Below are 21,217 nucleotides of genomic sequence, written 5' to 3' on the forward strand. Positions count from 1 at the left end.
CTATGGCAGTGCAGCTAAGCTCAGACATGTCTCCATTCAAAAACATATTTTCTAGCCAGAATCAGGATTAGGAACAAAAACAAAAATACCTGGAAAAACTCAGCAAGTCTGGCAGCATCTGCGGAGAGGAACACAGTTAACGTTTCGAGTCCGAATGACCCTTCAACAGAACTAAGTAAAAATAGAAGAGAGGTGAAATATAAGCTGGTTTAAGGCTGGGGTGGGGGGGGTGGGACAAGTAGAGCCAGTGATAGGTGGAGATAGCCAAAAGATGTCACAGACAAAAGGACAAAGAGGTGTTGAAGGTGGTGATATTATCTAAGGAATGTGCTAATTAAGGGTAGAAAGCAGGACAAGCAAGGTACTTATCTTGCAGCTTTGGTTAGGTGGTGTCTGGCATCCCATGCAAATTCCAATGAGGTTGCTAGGCTGCGATGGAATTTGAAAGTCAAAGGATTTATTGCCTGTCAGTCATAGTGCACCACAGCTACCGTGCGAGAAGATGATGCAAAGCTGGTAAATGAAATAACAATTTTGTTTTTTGTGTGCGTGCAGTGTGTGTGTGTGTGTGTGTGTGTGTGTGTTTTTTAACTTAAATTCATATCTCATCCCTGCAGCTGAGTGCACTGTTACTGAACCAGTGGCAACTGGGACAGGCGGAAACTCTCTCATTAACGTCATCAAGTGCAAGTGAATTCTCAGATGTAGAACAATTCATTGCGCTGATAAATGAACCTGGTAATTGAATTAGAAAGCACACTGAGCCTTGCACTAATTATGCGGTGCAGACAGCTGCTTTGTCGTTGCCATTTCATTATATCTCTGTAAAGTGCAATGTTATGGCATAGGCAAGAAATAACAATCTTTTATCTCATTGGGAGAGACTGATCTTGCACAGAGAAAGCAGCTTGACCTCCAAGTGTCAAATCAGACTGCACCATAAAATCATGGGGTCAGAACATTGGCCTTCCCCCACTCCCATCACCCACTCACTCAGCCTTCTTTCCTCTGTTTCCTTTTTTGCAGATTTTCTCTGTTCCCCTCTCCTAAAAGCACCCAAATCTGGCTGAGGTAGGATTCCGATGGCATTGGCAGCCTCCTGCATCCGAGGTAGTCAGTGTTGGCAGGCTAGTTATCTGTTAACAGAACTGAGCCCCAACCAGTTTTAAGACCGTATGCTAAGCTTGTGCATTTGCAGCTCCAGTTACTGGATAGCAGGCAGAAGTGTCGAATTTGACACATTTCTTACATCTGCAACCCCACCCCACCCCGCCACCCACCCAATCCCAACACCGCCTCCCACTCTGCAAATTTAAAAACTTTGCAGTAATATAGCAGAACTGGTTCAGTCAGCAAGTGATATGGGAGTGGGGGGGAGGGAGGGGGGTCAACATTCTTCATGACCCTGGGTTTCAGTTGGAAGTTGCTGTTTATTTCCTGGCTCCGTGCTTGGCTGAATACACAGCAGCACTCACTCAGTAATTACTGGGGAATGAGTGGCAGCTCCAAATTGGCGTTCGGTAAAGGCAAAAATGGCAATCTGGTGGCTGATGTTAACTCAGCGCATTGAAGGCATCCATGCCAAAATGAGTTGCTAGGTGTCCCCAGTGATGTGGAAGACTATGCGATGCGTCATTTCTCCTCAGAACACAGCACTTGTTAAATAGTACTTAAAAGGAGAAATAATTTGCACTGCAAAAAGCACTTCTTCCTCTTTTAAAACAAATACACTTAAGGTGAAAGGATGAAGGCCAGCATTTAAGGCCGCCACTTAAAGTTGAAGGGAGTAAAGTGGAAGACAAGGGAAACAAAGAAGTAGAGATTCAGTGAGATCAGGTTTGGAGTTTTAGGGCCTGTAGACTGTGGGACAATGGAAAGGTACATGAGGGTAAAGAATTCTACAAGGAATACAGAAAATGCTGGAAAAACACAGCAGGCCTGACAGCATCTGTGGAGAAAGAAACATAGTTAATGTTTGAGGTCGATGACCAGACAAAGTGTGTTTCTTATTCATTCATGAGATGTGGGTGTAATTGGCAAGGCCAATATTTATTGCCCAAGCCTAGTTGCCCTTAAGGAGGTGGTGGTGAGCTGCCTTTTTGAACCGTTGCCGTTCCTGTGGTGAAGGTATTCACACATTGCTGTTAGGGTGGGATTTCCAGGATTTTATCCAGCAGCGATGACGGAAGCGCTGATATATTTCCAAGTTAGGATGGAGTTAGACTTGGAGTGGAACTTGCAGGTGCCATGGCTCTTGTCTTTATAAGCGGTAGAGATGTGGATTTGGAAGGTGCTGAGGAAGATTCATCAGCGAAGTGGTATAGGGGGGTTAACAACAGTGCTATCAAGCAGCACTTACTCAGCAATAACCTGCTCATGTTGCTCAGTTTGGGTTCCACCAAGGTCACTCAGCTGCTGACTTTTTACGGCCTTGGTCCAAACACGGACAAAAGAGCTGAACTCGAGAGGTGAAGTGAGAGCGACTGCCCTTGACATCAAGGCAGCTTCTGACCAAATGTGATAACAAGGAGCCCTGGCAAAACTGGAGTCAATGGGAATCAGGGGGAAAACTCTCCACTGGTTGGAGTCTCACCTAGCACAAAGGAAGATGGTTGTAGTTGTTGGGGGTCAGTCATTTCCATCCCAGGACATTGCTGAAGGAGTTCCTCAGGATAGTGTCCTACGGCCAAACATCTTTAGCTGCTTCATCAGTGACCTTCGCACCATCATAAGGTCAGATGTGGGGATGCTCACTAATGACTGCACAATGTTCAGCACCATTCGTGACTCCTCAGACACTGAAGCAGTCCATGTACAAATGCAGCAAGGCCTGGACAGTATTCAGGCTTGAGCTGATGTGGCAAGTAACATTCATGCCATACAAGTGCCAGGCAATGACCATCTCCAAAAGTGAGAATCTAACCATCTGCCCTTGACATTCGGCATTTTGCTTTACCATCGCTGAATTCCCCCACTATCAACATTCTTGGGTCACCATTGACAGGAAATGTAACTAGACCAGCTATTTTAAATACTGTGGCTACAAGAGCAGGAATCCTGTGGCGAGTAACTCACTTTCTGACACTCCAAACCCTGTCCACCATCTACAAGGCATAAGTCACGAGTGTGATGGAATACTCTCCACTTGCCTGGATGAGTGCAGCTCCCACAACACTCAACGAACTTGATAGATCAAATCAGCATTTGGCAGATTGGCACCCCATCCACCATCTTCAACATTCATTCTCTCCACTTCTGATGCACAATGGCAGCAAGTGTGTACCATCTACAAGATGCACTGCAGAAAATTAACAAGTTTCCTTCAGCAGCACCTTCTGAACACATGACATCAACCGCCTAGAAAGATAAAGGCAACAGATTCATAGGAACACCACCACCTGCAAGTTCCCCTCCAAGCCATTCATCTTCCTGATTTGGAACCATGACGATGTTCTTTCATTATTACTGGGTCAGCATCCTGGAATTCTCTACCCAACAGCACTGTGGGTGTAGGTACGTGTACTGCAGCGGTTCAAGAAGGTGGTTTACCACCACCTTCTCAAGGGCAATTAGGTATGGGCAATAAATGTTGGTCTAGCCAGTGTTGCCAACATTCTGTGAACAAATAAAAAAAACCTTGGCAATTAGGTGTAGTGCATCTTGTATACGGTGCACACTGCTGACACTATGCGCCAGTAGTGGAAGGAATGAATGTTTAAGGTGGGGGATGGGCTGCCAATTACCAGGTACTTTGTCCTGACTAGTGTTGAGTTTCTTGAGTGTTGTTGGAGCCGCACTAATCTGGGAAAATGGAGAATATTCGATCACACTTCGACTTGTGCCTTGTGGCTTTGGGGAGTCAGTCAGATTACGTTTGACTTTTGATTTCAACACACTTTAAAATGCAGGGAGGAGAGAATTGTGGGTGCACCATCCTTTTATTTTAAGGAACATCAGAATGTTACTATACAGCATCCCTAGGAGAGGGTTAAAAAAAAACACTTTACACATGGTAGTAAGTTTCCATTCCAATGGTTGGAATGTACATTCCTCCCTGGAATAAGTGGCTATTATTACTGCAATTTGGCCACTTCAGCATTCCCAATTTTAGTCGCTGCACCACTGGTGCCTTCAGCTGTCAAGGCCCTAAGCTTAGGAATTTCCTCCTTAAACCTCTCTGCCTCTCTTTTCAGCCACTCTTTAAAACCTACCTATCTACTTATGTGGCTGGGTGTCAAATTTTCTTTGCTAACTGCCGCCATGGAGCACCTTGGGATGTTTTACCAAGGCACTATATAAATTCATGTTGATGTTGCACTAAACGTAACAAAAATAAAGTACAATTGAATAATTCAACCTGACTGTCACAATCTGCTGTCCCAGAGCAAATTGTTACTGCTTAATTGATTTAGCAAAATAGGGCCTTAAACTTATAAATGTGATAAGAGTTGCTCATCTGTACAGGGCTAAGCAACTCATTGCTTCATTGGCTGACCTCATATCTACTTTGTGTGGAATAAATCATCTGCTGTAGTTTGGAAAGGGCTCACTGAAAATGCATATTAAAAATAGATGATACACTGAGTCCAACTAAAACTGTAAATGACACTCAGAACTAAATAGAAGAGAGCTGAACATCATTGACAACATCAGCAGCAACGTATTTCAGCAGCATATTTGGTAGAGTGCAATCCCTTACAGCAGACGAAATGGCATAGCTCAACAGTATTGAGAGCATCAGATAAATGTCTCTTCACCTCAAGTCATCAAAGCGGGGAAGAAATTGCTTTCAACTGTTCATTTCTTGTATGTCCCTGAGCGGGATCTTACTCTTGAGTGCCTTGGTGTGTTTTGCTATGTTAAAGGTGCTATATAAATGCAAGTTGTTTTTGCAGTTGAACACAATGGAACCACACCACATCCTGACTTGGAAATAAAAGCAAAAAACTGCGGATGCTGGAAATCCAAAACAAAAACAAAAATACCTGGAAAAACTCAGCAGGTCTGACAGCATCTGCGGAGAGGAATACAGTTAAAGTTTCGAGTCCGTATAACTCTTCACCAGAACTAAGGAAAAATAGAAAAGAGGTGAAATATAAGCTGGTTTGTGTGGGTGGGTGGTGGGGTGGGGGGGGGGGGCGGTGGGTGGTGGGATGGGGGGGGTGGCAGGGGGGTACTTGGAACATGTTCATGACTTGGAAATATATCGCCATTCCTTCACTCTCACTGGGTCAAAATCCTGGAACTCCCTTCCTAACAGCACTGTGGGTGTGCCTACACCACATGGACTGCAGTGGTTCAATAAGGCAGCTCACCACCACCTTCTCAAGGGCAACTAGGGATAGGCAATAAAAATGCTGGCCTAGCCAGATATGCCCACATCACATGAAAGGATTTTTTAAAAATTGCTGTTTGTGGGAGCTTGCTGTGTTCAAATTGGCTGCTGTGTTCCCTACATTACAACAGTGACTACACTTCAAAAGTACCTCAGAGGCTGTAAACCAATGGGATGTGGCCATGAAAGGTGCTATAAAATGCAATTCTTTTTATTGAAAAATAATGCAAAGTAACAAAGGAAAGAGGGGAAAAACACGCACTTTAAAAATATAATAGAACCCATAGAGTGGTTCCATTTCTACCTGTCTCCTCTACAAGTCTTTAACATCTTTTATTTCCATCTTATGCCTCCCATTGTCTCGCACCAATATCACTTCTTTCATTTAACCATTTCCTGTTGAGAACTTTATATTGTTCATATTGTTTCAGTCACTGTCAGTTATCTTCTAGGAATGCTTGTTCTCCTCATCTTTTCAATACGATTTCCACTCGTCTTTTGTTTCATTCTGTTCACTACCTTCATTGTTTTCACTTTGCCATCATTATTTTGGCCATGGATTTGCTGAGACTCGTTTCCACGGTCACATTGTTTTTCTCAGCACCTGACTTGCTGCACGTAGATTCCAAAACTAATGTCACCCTTCCTATTTTGGACCCACCCATGATCACCGATACCATTCAAACTTCCACTAGTCACTTCATGAAATCCACCATGTGCCACTAGATGCAGGCTCTCAGCCCCTCTCTCTTCAGCATCATTCATCCTTGACCAGGTCCGCCCCATTTCCTGCCCTCACCCCCGGATGCTTCTCTTGCAACCGTGATAGGACCCCCCCTCCTTATCCTCACCTTCAACCCCACCGTTCTTTCCATGTGATGGGTTATTTTGAACTCTATCCACCACCTCCAACATGCTCCCACTATCAAACGTTTCTTTTCTTCTTCCGTCCTCTCGTCACATCCAAAGGGTCCACCACCCCCCCCCCCCCCCCGCCGCCCCCCCCACCAATGATATCTTGGGCCTGATTTTAACTCTGTGTAAGTGAACATGTTTCAGTGGGTTAAAATTGGACCCCCTGTTCATTCTTCTAGCATCCCAACCTTCACCTGGCATATTCCTATTCGTGTGTAGGAGATTTTGCTCCATCTTATTCACTTCCTGCCAAACCACCACTAACACCAAAAACTCTCCCAAGGTAAGACAGCAGTTTACACGTTACTTCCTGTAACCTAGCATGCTGTATTCACTGCTCATAGTATGATTTCCTCCACAAAGAATGGGGTGGGGGGGTGGGGGGAAGGGGAGGCAAAGGCAAATTTGGTGACCTTTTTGCATAACTCCTCAGCTCACTCAACAAGTGTGACTTTGAGCTCCTTCACACTTGACAGTTTAAATCCCTATCCAGCTCCAACCCCTAAACCAAAAACAAAGTAACTGTGAATTTCATTTTCATTTTTTCATTTTTTCATTTCATTTTTATTTTTTATCTGCTTATTTTATTTTTATTTATTTTCATTTTTATTCATTGTTTTATCCCTATCTTTTATCCTATTTCCTATCATTTTTCCCACCACCATCCCCTCCTCCCACCCCACCCCCACAAGGGCCATCTATCACTTGTTCATGTTGTTCTTTCCTGAGTGCTTACCCTTGTCCTGCTATTATCACATTCTGCTTTCTGACCTTAATGCCAATCAGCTCGTCCTTTAGCCAGTGCCACTACCATTAACTCCTTTTGTCCATGACATCTCTGGCAATCTCTCCTTTGCCTCCACCTATCACCGGCCTTCTTCTATCCAGCTTCACCTGCTCCATCCCTCTTAAACAATATAAAAATTTCATCACATTTTCACTTCCCTTTAGCACTGAAGAAGAGTCATATGGACTGGAAACATTAACTCTTTTTTTTTCTCTTCACGGAAGCTGTTAGACCTGCTGAGTTTTTTCAGCACTTTCTGTTCTTGTTTCAGATTTTCAGCATCCGCATTATTTTGCTTTTATCTTAGTGAATGCTGGAACTCTGAAACAGGAAGTGTTGGAGTTACTCAAAATGTCAGGTGGCATCTGACAAGGGGTCATTGACCTTAACTCTGTTTCTCTCTTCACAGATGCTGCCTGACCCACTGAGGGTTTCCAGCATTTTCTGTTTTTATTCCTGCTCTGATCACCGACTTTGGCCTGTCCTAATGAAGCTCAACACAAGCATGAATAGCACATATGCGATTGATTTTATTTACTTAAAACCCTTAATTGTAGCCCTCACTTTATACACTTGTTGGAAGGGAGTGCTGCATTTTGAAAGGAATGGGTTGCAACTTGGGGTGGGGACCATTTATTGGAACACAGAACTGATCTACATCTTTGGTGGCAACCTGATTTTTGCTTCCTCCTTCTAGATTCCAAGGCAGTTAGAACCTTCTCCATGTCTATGTTATTGTTAATTTTCTAAAAATTTCTCTCATTATGCTCCTTACTGCCTTTAGCTAATATCACTTCTGCCAAAGTTTTATTTGAACACTTACTGGCCAGCTGGGGTGTGTATGTGTGTGTGTACACATGCGTACGCACATGTGCACACAATTACTCCCTGCCCTTTCTCTTTGTTCCTTTTCTTTTGAACTGCTATTCATCTGCAATATTCCATCCAGTTTTGCTGCGAGGTTCACATCTGGAATATTAACTTCTGAATCCTCCCCAGAGACACTGTGTAACCTGCTGAGTATTTCCAGTGTTTTCTGTTTTTGTTTCACTTTTTCAACGGGGACTGTCTGAAATCATATTCATGCTGATGATTCGACATGATTTCCTCTTGCATCTGGAATTTCAACTGAAGAGCCACTTTTTCGGGAAGGTAGAAGTTTAGAGAGCGGGTGATTGTATCAATGTGATAGCCATGAAAACCCTCAAGGACTGTCTCCTCATCTTTTGTTCCATACATGTTCCCCATTTGTTCTATAAATGTCCCTCAATTATTCATACATGGTCCCCGCTTGTCCATTTAATTCCTGAAGTGTATTCCTCCTCTTTGTAGAAGGGCAATTGGACGCATCTTTATTTTAAGGGTAGCAAACATGTTTATATGTGTATGTGGTAGGATTGCAGTCTTAATTTTGGAAATCAGGTCAGTCAGCTTCTGAAAAGTACTCACTTAAAAGACCAAGAGGGATTTGATAGATTTCAGCTAACTGTGTGGAGAAAGTGAAATCTGGAAAACTGATAGAAAGCAGATTGAGGAAAAAGACTTATGTTCGTTCATGACCTCAGGATGTCCCAGAGCATTTCAGAGCCAATGAAGTACTTTTTGAAGTGTAGTCACTGTTGTAATATAGGAAGCACAGCAGGCGGTTTGCACACAGCAAGGTCCCATGAACAATAATGTGTTAATGATTAGATAATCTGTTTCTAGTGATGATAATTGAGGGAGAAATATCGGCCAGGACACTGGGAAGAACTACTCTTGAGGATCGATATCAGAGAGTTCTTCGTTTTGATAATCCATACAGTTTTTATTATTCAATCTTCGGATGTGACTATTGCTGACAAGTCCATCATTCATTACCCATTCCCGATTTCCCTTAGTTGAGATGGTGAGGTGCTTTCTTAAACCACTGTAGTCCAAGTGGTGTAGTTACACACACATACACTGCTCATTTTCTCTGCAGTGGTTTGCTAGGCTATTTCAGAGGGTAGTTAAGAGTCAGTCACATTGCTGAAAGTCTGGAGTCACGTATAGGCCAGACCACGTAAGGATAGCGGATCTCCTCTCCTGATGGACATTTATGAACCAGATGAGTTTTTATAGCAGTCCAGTAATTTCATGATCATTATCAACGAGACTAGCATTTTATTTCATAATTGATTGAATTAAAATGCCCCAGCTACCATGTTAGGATTTGAACTCATATCTTTGGAGAATTAGTCCTGGCCTTTAGCTTACTAGTCCAGTAACAATACTATGCTGTTACCATCCCCCTAATCAAATCATTGGTTGTCCAATGTTCCTTTAACAATGCCTTCGAAACCTGCTACCTCTATGACCTAGAAGAATAAAGGGCCACAGGTGCATGGGAATAATGCCACCTACAAGTTCCCCACCAAATAACACACTGTCCTGATCTGGAAACTTATCACTGTTACTTCACTATCACTGGGTCAAATCATTGGAGCTCCCTTCCTAACAGCACTGAGGATGTACTTCCAGCACACGGACTGCTGCAGTTCACAAGGCCTTGCAAGCAATACCCACATCCCAGGGAGCAAATTTTTTAAAAAGTAACAAGCTGTTAGACATTGTAATGGAGGAAACCATAATAATTGTGATGATTTGAATGATCTTCGTCAATCCACGTCTACATTGTTATCTAAGGGCCTTCCTGGACAAATGTCCGAATCGCTAAATAGGGAAAGACCAACTGGTCCATGTAGCCTGTTCCATTGTGGTGATGCCTCTGTTCACTGACTACCCACCTGGAGCCAGTTAATGCCTTGAAACATTAGCTCATCTTTCTCGGATGCAACTGTTCTTTTTCAATGTCAGCATTTTATCTTAGCTTTCCAGCTGAGTTGCCCTTTTGTAGCATCACACATGAGGAGCGAAGACCAAGTGTAGTCTTCAGATGAGGCAGGGTCAGAAGGCACGAGGATAATTTCACCAGGGCAATTAATTCATTGGGCAGTATTTTACTGCCCCATTGTGGCATGGCAGGGCTGTAAAATGCAGCGAGCTTCTCAAAAGTCCATTGACTTCAGCAGGACCCTAAAATCCCACTGGCGTAAAATTCCACCTGTTCCAATGTTAATTTATTACTTGTCTCTGATGTCTTTGTGTTTCTCCACCTTGCTGCCTCTTTTCAATCCTTTTTGAAAATATGTGCAGCATCCACTTCATTCCTTTATCTCCACCACTTCATCAAATAGCCAAAATAAACTTGTCAGGCACAACTTGCATTTTTACAGATTTTGCTGGCTACCACAATTTACCACGTCTTTCTAAATGAGCATTAATTTTATTTGATATTGTTGGAAATCTAGAAACCTATCTATTCTTGATGTTAAGCTGACTGATCTCTAGTTACCTGCTAGAGGCACTTCTATATCTGTGTAAATTTGGCTGGAATTTTTCTTTGAAGATAATAAACGCCATTGAAAGACATATGCCCAAAAGTTAACATTTGTGTTGTGCACGTCATTGTATAGCAGCATGATAATGTTGTGCTAAAAGGTTACAGTTACAAAATGCAGGCAAAGGATGTTTTCTTGATGTTCAGGTTACATGATTCAATGTACGTAACACTGATTGGGGTGGGGTGTGAGTTTTATATTATTGTTTGCTGACTAGTTCTGCTGTGAATGTTTTTCAGAAGCAGGAAGCTTTGTGCCAGAAGTAATCCCCCAAGATTTTGTTTTTAAATGATTCCAGCATTGCTTGTGATTGCAAATTTTAACGAGGCGAAGCACCCGAACCCCAAATCATAGTCCATTTAACGGAGTGAAACCCGGGCAGAGCATGAAGGAGCCTTTGCAGGCTCAGAGACAGAAAGTCTGGTAGACCTTTCAGCATCACTTCAGACTGCAGATTTGGCATTCATTTCATCAATTAATCAAGTACTGCACATTGTGTTTTCCTCTTAGCAACTCACTAGATTTGCGTCATAACCTGCAGTGCTCTGTGTGAAAAACAGAGCCATCATAAAGGTCACATATTTGCAAGATTTTATGTGTATGTGCAGTGGGCTGGGGGAGGGGAGAAATGATGCATTTTATAAAAGATTAATAGTTTTGGTTTTCCATGATAAGGATATGAATGCATTTTTTTACATAAAAAATTACTAAACATGGCTCTTTGCTGTTTGTGGTTGTAAGGAAAATCTTAGATTTACAGCTGCTGTTGTCTCTCTGTTAATTCCCTTGCTGTCAACCTTAGCGTCCCTCAAAGCAGCTGTTTGGTAAAAGTCTTTGGGCGCAACAGGTAGTCTGTAAGTAATAATAACACTTTCATTTATATAGCACCAAATAACATTAAAGTATATATCACAGCGTTTTGTGCAATTAATTACTTTTAGAATGTAGTGACTTCTTTGAAAAATACTTCTCAGGATATGGGTGATGCTGACAAGACCAGCATTTATTGCTGGCTCTAGTTGCCCTTAGAAGGCAGTGGAGGCTATTGTTGTGAACCACTGCACTCTTTAGTGCACTGCACGGCACTGTTTAGTATTCTTTGAAACAGCTGAATGACTTGAGAAGCCAAGGCACAGTCACATTGGTGTTGGACTAGATTCATGTATAAGCCAATTCAGAAAAAGACTGGTTTACTTTCCTGGAAGACAATCCATAACAAACCATGGTTCAGCACTCTCGCCTCTAAGTCAGAAGGTGATGGGTCAAATCCCACTCAGGGTCTTGATGGGTCAAATCCAACTCTAGGCTCTTGAGCACAAAATCAAGGCTGACTCTTCCGGAGTGCTGCATTGTCAGGGGTGCAGTCTTTCGAATGCGATGCCAGACCGAGGTCGTATCTACTCTCTCAGGTATACGTAAAAGATCCTATGGCACTATTTCATGAAGCGAGGTATCTATGACTCTCTGTGTCCTGACCAATATTTATCCTCAATGAACATCACTAAAACAGATCATTTATTTGTTTGTTGTTTGTAGAACCTTGCTGTGTGCAAGTTGGCTGTCGTGTTTTCTACATTGCAAACCTGGTAGAGCTTAAAAAATGCTTTGGGGTATTCTGAAGTTGTGGAAGATGCTATATAAGTACAAGTCCTTTTTATTGAACCAGCTTCACGGTCACATTTTACTGATATTTCCAGATTTTACTTAACTGAATTGAAATTCTCAAAATGCTAAGTGGGATTTGAATTAGTGCAAGCAGAGAGAAACAAGTTAACTTTTCGAGTCCGTATGACTCTTCTTCAGACTCAAAACGCTAACTATGTTTCTCTCTCCACAGATGCTGTCAGACCTGCTGAATTTTTCCAGCATTTTCTGTTTTTGTTTCAGGTTTCCAGCATCCACAGTATTTCCTTTTAATATTATTATTAGAGCAGGCCTTTGGGTAACTTGTGTCCAGTAGCGTAACCACTCCACTACCATACTCGACGCATAAGCAAATTACACAAATGCTCCGTGTCAGCAATATCTCCACAAACTGCACTGAATTGAATGACTAAGTATTTTATTTTTGTGTTAATTGGATGAGGGAAGCATGTTGGGCATGGCACTGGGAGAATTTCCTGGTCTTTAAATAATGCCATGCAATTTTTAACATTCCCAAACACAGAAGAAATTTGGGATTAATGTCCGATCCAAAAGGTGCCTACAGAAAAGGTCAAGGTTGTGGTTCAGAACTGGAATTTCTGTACTGCTTTGCTTTAAGCCAGCGTACTGAGCCATTGATTTCAATGTGTGGTTGCTGATAAGAATTGGGTAAGAAGAGAGCAGTCCTCTCATAAGTTAGGCTGACTGTAATGAAGCTGTCTGGTTCTTAATGTACCGCTAGATAATGTCAAAGTTTTAAACTGTGCGCCGCTTATCCTGATCTACAAAGACTTCATCAAACTCAGCACAGAGTGTGCCAAGATAATGGGGTCTCTTCAGCCAGGACTCAATATTGTAGCAGCCTATAAACATACTTAGCAGCAAGCAGCAAAAGTGAACTTAACACGCCCTGCCCAAAAAAGAACGACTGAGCTATTCTCTAACAAAGAATTTAACAATTTAGTTCGAGTTTGGGGTTGAATGGAACTTAACTTTTATAAGGAAAAAGTAATGGGAATGAGAAAATATGACGTTGACACAATGTGGGTAGTCCTCTTGGTCTGGGGTTAAGGGGTGTTGTTGGCATTATAGAGGGAGATTTATTCAGTGGAAGGTCCGTTTTATATCTGACTGTAGTGCGCAGTGCTGATGTGACCTGTCAAAAGTGCAGATATTCCCTCTTTCAGATATCTTCATGGTATTTTTTTCCTTTAACTTGAAAATTGGTTTGCCTTGCAGCTTCTTGCACATGTGAACTGATCAAGATTTGTTTTGGTTGGTGTTAGTTTGGTGTAAAATGAGATTTAAAATATTTCTATGGGTACCATTGAACCTGTACTTACGGGCAAATACAACAACTATAACAATTTGCATTTATATAGCATCTTTAATATAGTAAAATAGCATCACAAGTGTTTTATAATTGACACCATCTAAATAAGTAGATATTAGGACAGGTCATTGGTCACAGAGGTAGGTTTTAGGGAGTGTTTTAAGTGGGAAAAGAGAGGTAGAAGAACAGAGAGGTTTAGGGAGGGAACTCCAGAGCTTAGGCCTTAGACAGCTGAAGGCATGACTACCAATGGTAGAGCAGTGAAAACCTGGAATGCACAGAAGGTCAGAATTAGAGAAGCACAGAGATCTCAGAGGATTGTAGGGCTGGTGGAGGTTACAAAGACAGAGAGAGGCGAGGTCGTGGACGGATTTGAAAACAAGGAAGAGAATTTTAAAACCAAGGCACTGCTGGACAGGGATCCACTGGGGCAGCAAGCCCAGCCCGTTCGACTCTGTGCAAATTTGGACATGAGCAATAGAGCACGTAGCCCACATCATGTGGCCATGACCAACAGCTATGCAATGTAATTTCTGTACAGTTAACACTTGTAAATTCTTTATCGTTCCCTTCACCTTATTGTTAAAAGAAAGAGGTTTCTGTTCCTGGAATTTAAATTTAGGAATCAATAGGCAAGTGCCAACCTCAACACAACCTTGGTTTAATAACTCTCTCCCTAATTTATCACTTGAAATATTGCAAAAATATAAATCAGTTTTAAAAGTCCTGTACAGCTTATTACAACCATCAAGCCATTCCCCATGCTTCAAGTCTTTTTCCAAGTTGTAAAGTAGATTTACTTGTATTTAAAGTCCTATTGAGTCGCAGTGCCATAAATTTAGACAAGAGCTTTGACAGTATTTTTGGAGTATTAACTGAGTCAATTGTGAAGGAAGAAGCTCATTATTCCTATATCTAAATCAAGGATTAAAAAAGAAAGCCATTGAGAAACAAAACCATGTTCAACAGACTTTGCACCCACAGAAGAGTTTATGTATATTATTACAGTGAATGCTACTGAACCACTGAACTCTGCTAAATGGAGTTAAAAGGAAACCCAATCCTGTGTCCTTTTTACTCAGCACTATTTCAAAGAAGTGCATTTTCTCCAGTGTCCTGTCCAACATTTATTCCTCAGCCAATATTACCAAAGAAAAACAGATGATCTGATCATTCTTATTTTGCTAATGGTGGTACCTTGATATCCACCGATTGGCCGTTGCGTTTCCTAGTGTACTTCATTGTCTATAAAGCACTTTGGGATGCGTCCTGGGGGGGGCATGGGAGGTTGTGTTATGCATTCAAGTCCCAGTCCTTGCCAATAAGAGTAGGACTTGAACCCACAAACGTCTGACTTAGACGTGACAGTGCTACCAACTAAACCACAGCTAACCCCTAAAAGACAAAGACTTGCATTTATATTGTGCTTTTTGCGACCACTGAACTTTTCAACATGCTTTACAGTCAACAAAGTACTTTTGAAGTGTAGTCGCTATTGTAACGTAGGAAACACAGTAGCCAATTTGCACACAGCAAGCTCTCACAAACAGCAATGTTTTTGCGATGTTGTTTGAGGGATCAATATTATCCAGGACACCAGGGATAACTCCCCAGCTCTTCTTCAAAATGGTACCATGGGATCTCTTGCATCCACCTGAATAGAGAGATGGGACCTCTGTTTCACGTCTCATCTGAACGACAATGCCTCTGATACTGGAGCACTTCCTCAGTACTGCACTGAAGTGTCGGCCTTGATTTTTGTGCTCAAGCCCTGGAGTAGGACTTGAACCCATAACCTTGTCAGTCAGAGGTGAGAGGGGCTACCAAGCTACGTTGGAACTATGTAACCTCGGGACAAGATGGACAAGAAGAAACTGACAGCAAATAAAGAAATAAATTAAACCATAAGATCAATACCAATGTTTTGTACTCATGGCCGTGGGTTAGCCTTCAGTTCAACTTGTTGCATAATATTGAAGCCGTTTGGCACCATTACAGATACAGTGTTAAAACTGGCAGATGGACAGGGTCACTGAAATAGGGAAAGTTCTTTCAGCTGTCAATGAAGCATTATGAATTGAAACAACCTTTATACAGCATTAGAGCGGAATCTGAAAGTTAGAAAAAAAGTTCACAGTTTAAACTTGAATCTTTTAGCTGTCAAAGACTATAACGAACAGTTATTGAAGGTATGGAGAAAATGGATTTCCCAGTGCATCTGAAAAGTCAACAGATGGACAAATGTACCAACTGCAGCATTATCCCTCCCCCCTTGACGTATTCATTACCGACTAATCTTCCCAACTCAGCTGTGTGTTCTTTGAAGCTTGGGAAGTTGTTTTACTTGAGGGTCATTGAAGATTCATGAAAGAATTGAATAATTTGCCATTCCTGTACAGGAGCAGGTTCAATCAATCTGCTTTCTTGATTTGATTAGTCAGCCTTGGTGGGCCCATGGGTTTTACTGAAAACCCTCTCACTTGCTCTGCGACTGATTATATAGTTAACTTTTGCATGTCAAGGTTGAATATTAATTTGTAGATGTTATAGTGGTTCCACAAAATGAATAATGATGCATAGGAGCTTAACATTTTTGGAAGTTAATGTTAAAGAATGGAGTATATTACCATTTAAATCATCCAGTGTCAGCACCAAGCTTACTCAAGTTAGCTACATGGTAACACACAATCTATACTGTCATGTTAACAAGCCTTGGGCCCAATTCCAGTCGAGCAATGTCAATGGCAAGTTTCATTTATATAGCACCTTAGGCAAGACATAGTTCCAAGGTATGTAATCAACCAAAAAACAACTCCAAACCAAAGGAGAGATTAGGCTGGGTAACCAAACACTTGATCAAAGAGAGGTAGATTCTAAGGAGCGTCTTAAAAGAAGAGAAAGAGACGGAGAAGGGAAGAGGTTTGGGGAGGCAATTCCAGAGCTTAGAAGTTAGATGACATTTCCATTCTACATCAGTCATTCACCCCTCCTTCTATTAGTGAGATTGCTTATTAAGGAGAGTTTTGTGCTGGGGGTTCTGTGAGTCCTCTTCCACTAGGGCTTAGATTTAGGCTACTCAAACTTATTTTGCCAGCAGCAGAAGTAAGGAGACTATCACGGCACGGAATTTGATTCTTTCCTGAGATGAACAGCCTGTGTTATAGCCCAAAGCACCAACCAGTTTCCCTATCTGTGAGAGATTTAAGTTTGTGTGTTTATACTTCGTCTTCCCATTCCCACACTGAGTTGCCACAAGAGTGCAGCCCCCAGCTATCTCAAGGGACACCAATAATTTAGGAACAAGAGGAGGTCATTAGCCCGTTGAGCCTGTTCCGCATCATTCAGTGAGACCTGTGACCTAATTCCTTACACCCGCCTTTGCCCCATATCCCTTAATACCTTTGGATAACAAAAATCTTCAGTCTCAGATTTAAAATTAACCTTTGATCTGGAAACAGTTGTTTGTAGAAAAGAGTTCCAAACTTCTACCACCCATTGTGAGTAGAAGTGTTTCCTAATTTCATTCCTGAAAGGTCTGGCTCTAATTTCTAGTCCTAGAACTAGACTTCGCAACCAGCAGAAAAGGTTTCCCTCCAGCTATCCTATCTGTTCCTTTTGAAACTTTAATCAAATCACCCCTTAACCTTCTAAATTTCAGTGAACACAGCACTAGTTTGTGTTAACTCTCCTTGTAATTTAACCCTTTGAGTCTAGTTATCATTCCCACGACCTCTGCCACCTAGGACAAGGGCAGCAGATGTATGGGGTAACCATCACCTGCAAGTTTCCCCATCATTCTGGCTTGGAATTATGGGCAGGATTTTCGGGTTGCCGGGTGGGCCCGCGAGTGGCTGGGAAACAGCCCGAGACCCCGCAATCGGCTCCCGACTGCTGAGAAGCTCAGCGCAGGTGCGGGTGAGCGTGCAATGGAAACTTCCCGAAGGCAGAGAGTTGCCTCAAGGAGCTGAAGTGTTTTAGACCAATGAATGAAGTTTTTAAATATCCAGAAAAAGTGTCCACACAGCGGACTCGCTGACCTTAACATGCATAATCTGAAAAATTCTGTCCCCAAAATTTAAAAAAAAAATTTAATTACAGAACGCTCATCCCACCCATGGCTGAGGTTTCCTCAAAAATCCAAAAGCCACCTGGCTGATTCGTCCGCCCATAATGTTAGGCGTTAGCAAAAAATACAGGTTAATTAATTGATCAATGGCCTTAATAGACCTTATAATTGTTGGCAGGTGGGCTGCTGACTCTCGCGCATGCCAGCCGACCGAAATATCGTGCGAGTGCGCGATGATGTCAGGACACTTGCCCGATGTCATCGCGCGTTATTTCACGCTCGGGCACGTGCCCACACGCCGAGCGGAAAATCCTGCCCTACGTCGCCATTCCTTCACCGTCTCTGGGTTACAATCCTGGAACTCCATTCCTAACAGAACTATGGGTGTTCCTACAACACGTGGACTGCAGCAGTTCAAGAAGGCAACACACCATCACTTTCTCAAGGGAAATTAAGGATGGGCAATAAATGCTGGCCTAGCCAATGAACCCCACATCCCATTAATGAATTTTTAAAAAAAATTCTGGTAAACCTACGTCACGCTCTCTCCAAGGTCAATATAGAACTGTGCCTAAAACTGCTCACGTTGTTCAGCTTGTGGTCTAACCAGCACTTTGTACAACTGAAGCGAGGCTTCTATTCAGTCAAAAAGCCAAAAAGAGCGTGCAGCTCTGCCCTCCTTAAGTCCGACATTCCCCGCTAACAAACCCAGTAAGGGAGAGAGCTTTTGCGCGCTGTATGTAATGAAATCTAACCCGCCCTTACATTTTTAAAAAAAAAACATTAATTATTCCGCTACATAAGGCAGACAGAGGAAATCTCCTCCCTTCTCCCCCCAGAACTGAATACAAGGAAACAAGTTCTACTCATCTGCATTAATGGTTCAGTGGGTGCATTCCCCTCCTTTGTTGTTGTAATGAACCATTGAGCTCAGGAAGGTGCTGGGTTCTATTGCTAGCCCACGCTGCATGCGCCAGCGAAAGTTGCCAACCCTCTAGTATTATCCTGAAGGCTCCGAGATTTTTTAAGAACCCTGGGACATTGCTGTGAGCAACCAAGGAAAAACACCATTGGGGCATTTTTTTTTAAATGGTGCATGTTTCCCAATTTTCTTTGAATATTTGTGCTTTATGGTTAGAAACAAATATTGCAAATACGAGGAAAGTTTATGCAATCTGGTGGAGCAGTTGGAGGTCCATGTGATATAATCCCCAGGAAAGTGTCCAACCCTAGCATCAACACATCAGGAAGGAAAAGAATAGGAACCAATACAATTTTAAATCACCCACCACGCCACCCTTTTTAATTCTCATTGTTACTGATGTGGCTGAATGCATTAAGTCTTTTCTGACAAAAATGTCTTGAAGGTAAGTTTCCACTAGTCGGAGATACTTGTGTCAGTAGATGGAGTTAAGACTTGGCTGCATCCCAGCACTGTAGTGAAGAAAAGGCAGTAAAAGAATAGGCTATATACCATAGCTTGATCTAATGTCATCATTGATTTGGAGTAAATCAGTAAATCCACTTGCAGGAAGGAGAACTTTTCAACATGTAACCGGCTAAATATTTATATTAACTGCATGCCCTATGCAGATAAAGCCCCACTGTTGAAGCAGAAATATGAGACCTACCCTTTGAGCATAGGGATGCCATTAGTCTTAAATAAAAAGTTTATGTTGTAGCAACTTCAACTTGTACAGCAAAGCGTATCCTCTTTACTCTGTCATGCTAGTTTACTGTACCCTCCAGTAAAACATTCGGGATGATTGCTTTTCCATTTGTCAGACTGTTGTCAGGATCTGTACAGAAATCTTCTTTTAATATGCTGCATAATGAGGTCATGACTCTAGCTGCGAGGAATCTCAATGAACTCAGCGATGTTTGAAACATTTTGCAGTCTCAGGGTATCTTCAGCACTTCCTGTCTACTCACCAGAGAAAAAAAATAAAGCCAGTGGTGTGTACATTTAAATTCTCATTTACACTCATTACGTCTTGAATTTAAACCTCTTGTGATTTTGGATTAAAGGATAACATGCAGGCTTTTTAGGTAAAAAGGTGATTAATATAATCAGGTGGTTTCAGGGCCTGTTGGCCTTTGCTGTTGTTGAAAGATTGTTAGTGTGAATCTCATTTTAATAACCACCTCTGGGGCTGTAATAAAGATGTCTAATATAGATTCAAATGTAAATCATTAATTTACTGTTAAGACTGATGTGTCTCTAAAGACAGACTTCACTCCATTTCCACAACTGTCCAGAGTGCTGCAGGCTCCTTAAAAATAAAGCCAGATTGAAAGCCTTTTCAAGATACTGAAAATTATCCAAGTGAACTGCAATTCAAAGACGTTTCTTTGCACAGTGCCAGATCGTATAAGTCCCATTAATCAGTTTTTGAGCATAAAAGGAATGTTCCTTGTCTCCAATATGCCTTCAGACAGAATGCCTTTGTAACACATAGACCTTTGATGTTCAACGCGTTGGCAATGTTGCTTTAAAGGTGTTTGGATTGCTGCATTGCGTCTCAACGTCATGTTCAAATCCCTCCATGGCCTTGCCCCTCCATACTTCAGTCAACAGCCTCCTTCACCTGATGCTCCCCCGCACCGCACCCCCCCCCCCCCCCCATCTCCCTGACCTCTCTGCTATCCTCCAGCCCATCCCCACTTCCTCTGCCCATCATTGGCAGCCATGACCTCAGCTGTCTGGGCCCTAAGCTCTGCCGTTTCCTGCTCAAACCCAATCGCCAACACCCCAAATGTACCGCAGTGCATTTGAGTCCAAAGAAGTTATACCGCCACTTTTACGTCAACGAGCTTCACCTCGATATGCAAATGGCAGCCTGGAGGTGTGGCCTGCTCTAGTTTCAGAATGTGCGAAACAAAATGGTATTTGGCTTCCTTGAGAAGGCCGCCTTGCGCATACTTCTGGCATTCCAGTGACCGTGGGGAGTATATCTTGAGTGCAAGATAACAGATGCTACTGGCAGTCTGTTGAACCTTCTGGCATTTTATAAAGAGTCTTTTTAATTTCGTGTCTGTGCTCTCAGCATTAAAATTGTGTGGACACGTGCACTCATGGAGCACTGCTGATGGGAAGGAGAACATTTGCAACCCAAAATCGAACCGTGATCTTGCTGCCTGCACTTTGCATTCAGGCCAACAGTGTAATCTAACTGAAACCTGAAAACTCCACATCGTACATCTGTACATAGTTTCTTTATTATTCTCGAGCGTACGGACATGTTTTAAAAATTCATTTTCAGAATGTGGGCATCACTGGCTGGGCCAACAATTATTGCCCTTCCCTGATTGCCCTTGAGAAGGTGGAGGTGAGCTGCCTTCTTGAACTACTGCATTGCCTCTGATGTAGGTACACCTACATTGCTTTTCATCACCTCGTACAGTACTGATTCGGAATGAGGCACATCTTATTTTTAAGCATGTTGCCTATTTTTAAGCATGTTGCCTATTTTGAAGCATTTCGCTCTTAAGAGTAATTGCAACTGCATTTACTTTAATCACTTTACTTTTGTTTTTACTTTTTGCGCTCATCATTCTGACTCTTGCTGCTGACAGTTCTAGCCTTGCTCCTTGCAAAAAAAAGGGGACTGAGAAACTTAACAGAAACAAAATCCCAATTTAAAATTGTGGATATAATAAAGACATTTCTGCTGAAATCGAGCCACTCTGAATTACAAATCGGGCTAATGTCTTG

The 21,217-nt window shown here is 42.2% G+C and overlaps 1 protein-coding gene across 3 annotated transcripts in view; it reads left to right on the forward strand.

Annotated features, from left to right (window-relative positions):
* alg9 (ALG9 alpha-1,2-mannosyltransferase) overlaps nucleotides 1-21,217 on the forward strand; it is a 233,041-nt gene that overhangs the window by 199,207 nt on the left and 12,617 nt on the right. Inside the window, exon 15 of one of the 3 annotated variants that reach the window (XM_041174519.1) lies at nucleotides 10,699-10,835. The exons of the other annotated variants lie outside the window; for them this stretch is intronic. Within the exon in view, the coding sequence (XP_041030453.1) occupies nucleotides 10,699-10,747 (49 nt within the window). The 3' untranslated portion in view covers nucleotides 10,748-10,835. Of the gene's footprint in view, nucleotides 1-10,698; nucleotides 10,836-21,217 lie in introns of those variants that run through there. 3 annotated transcript variants of the gene reach the window in all.

Source organism: Carcharodon carcharias, chromosome 25, assembly GCF_017639515.1.
Source record: "Carcharodon carcharias isolate sCarCar2 chromosome 25, sCarCar2.pri, whole genome shotgun sequence".
Taxonomy (NCBI): domain Eukaryota; kingdom Metazoa; phylum Chordata; class Chondrichthyes; order Lamniformes; family Lamnidae; genus Carcharodon; species Carcharodon carcharias.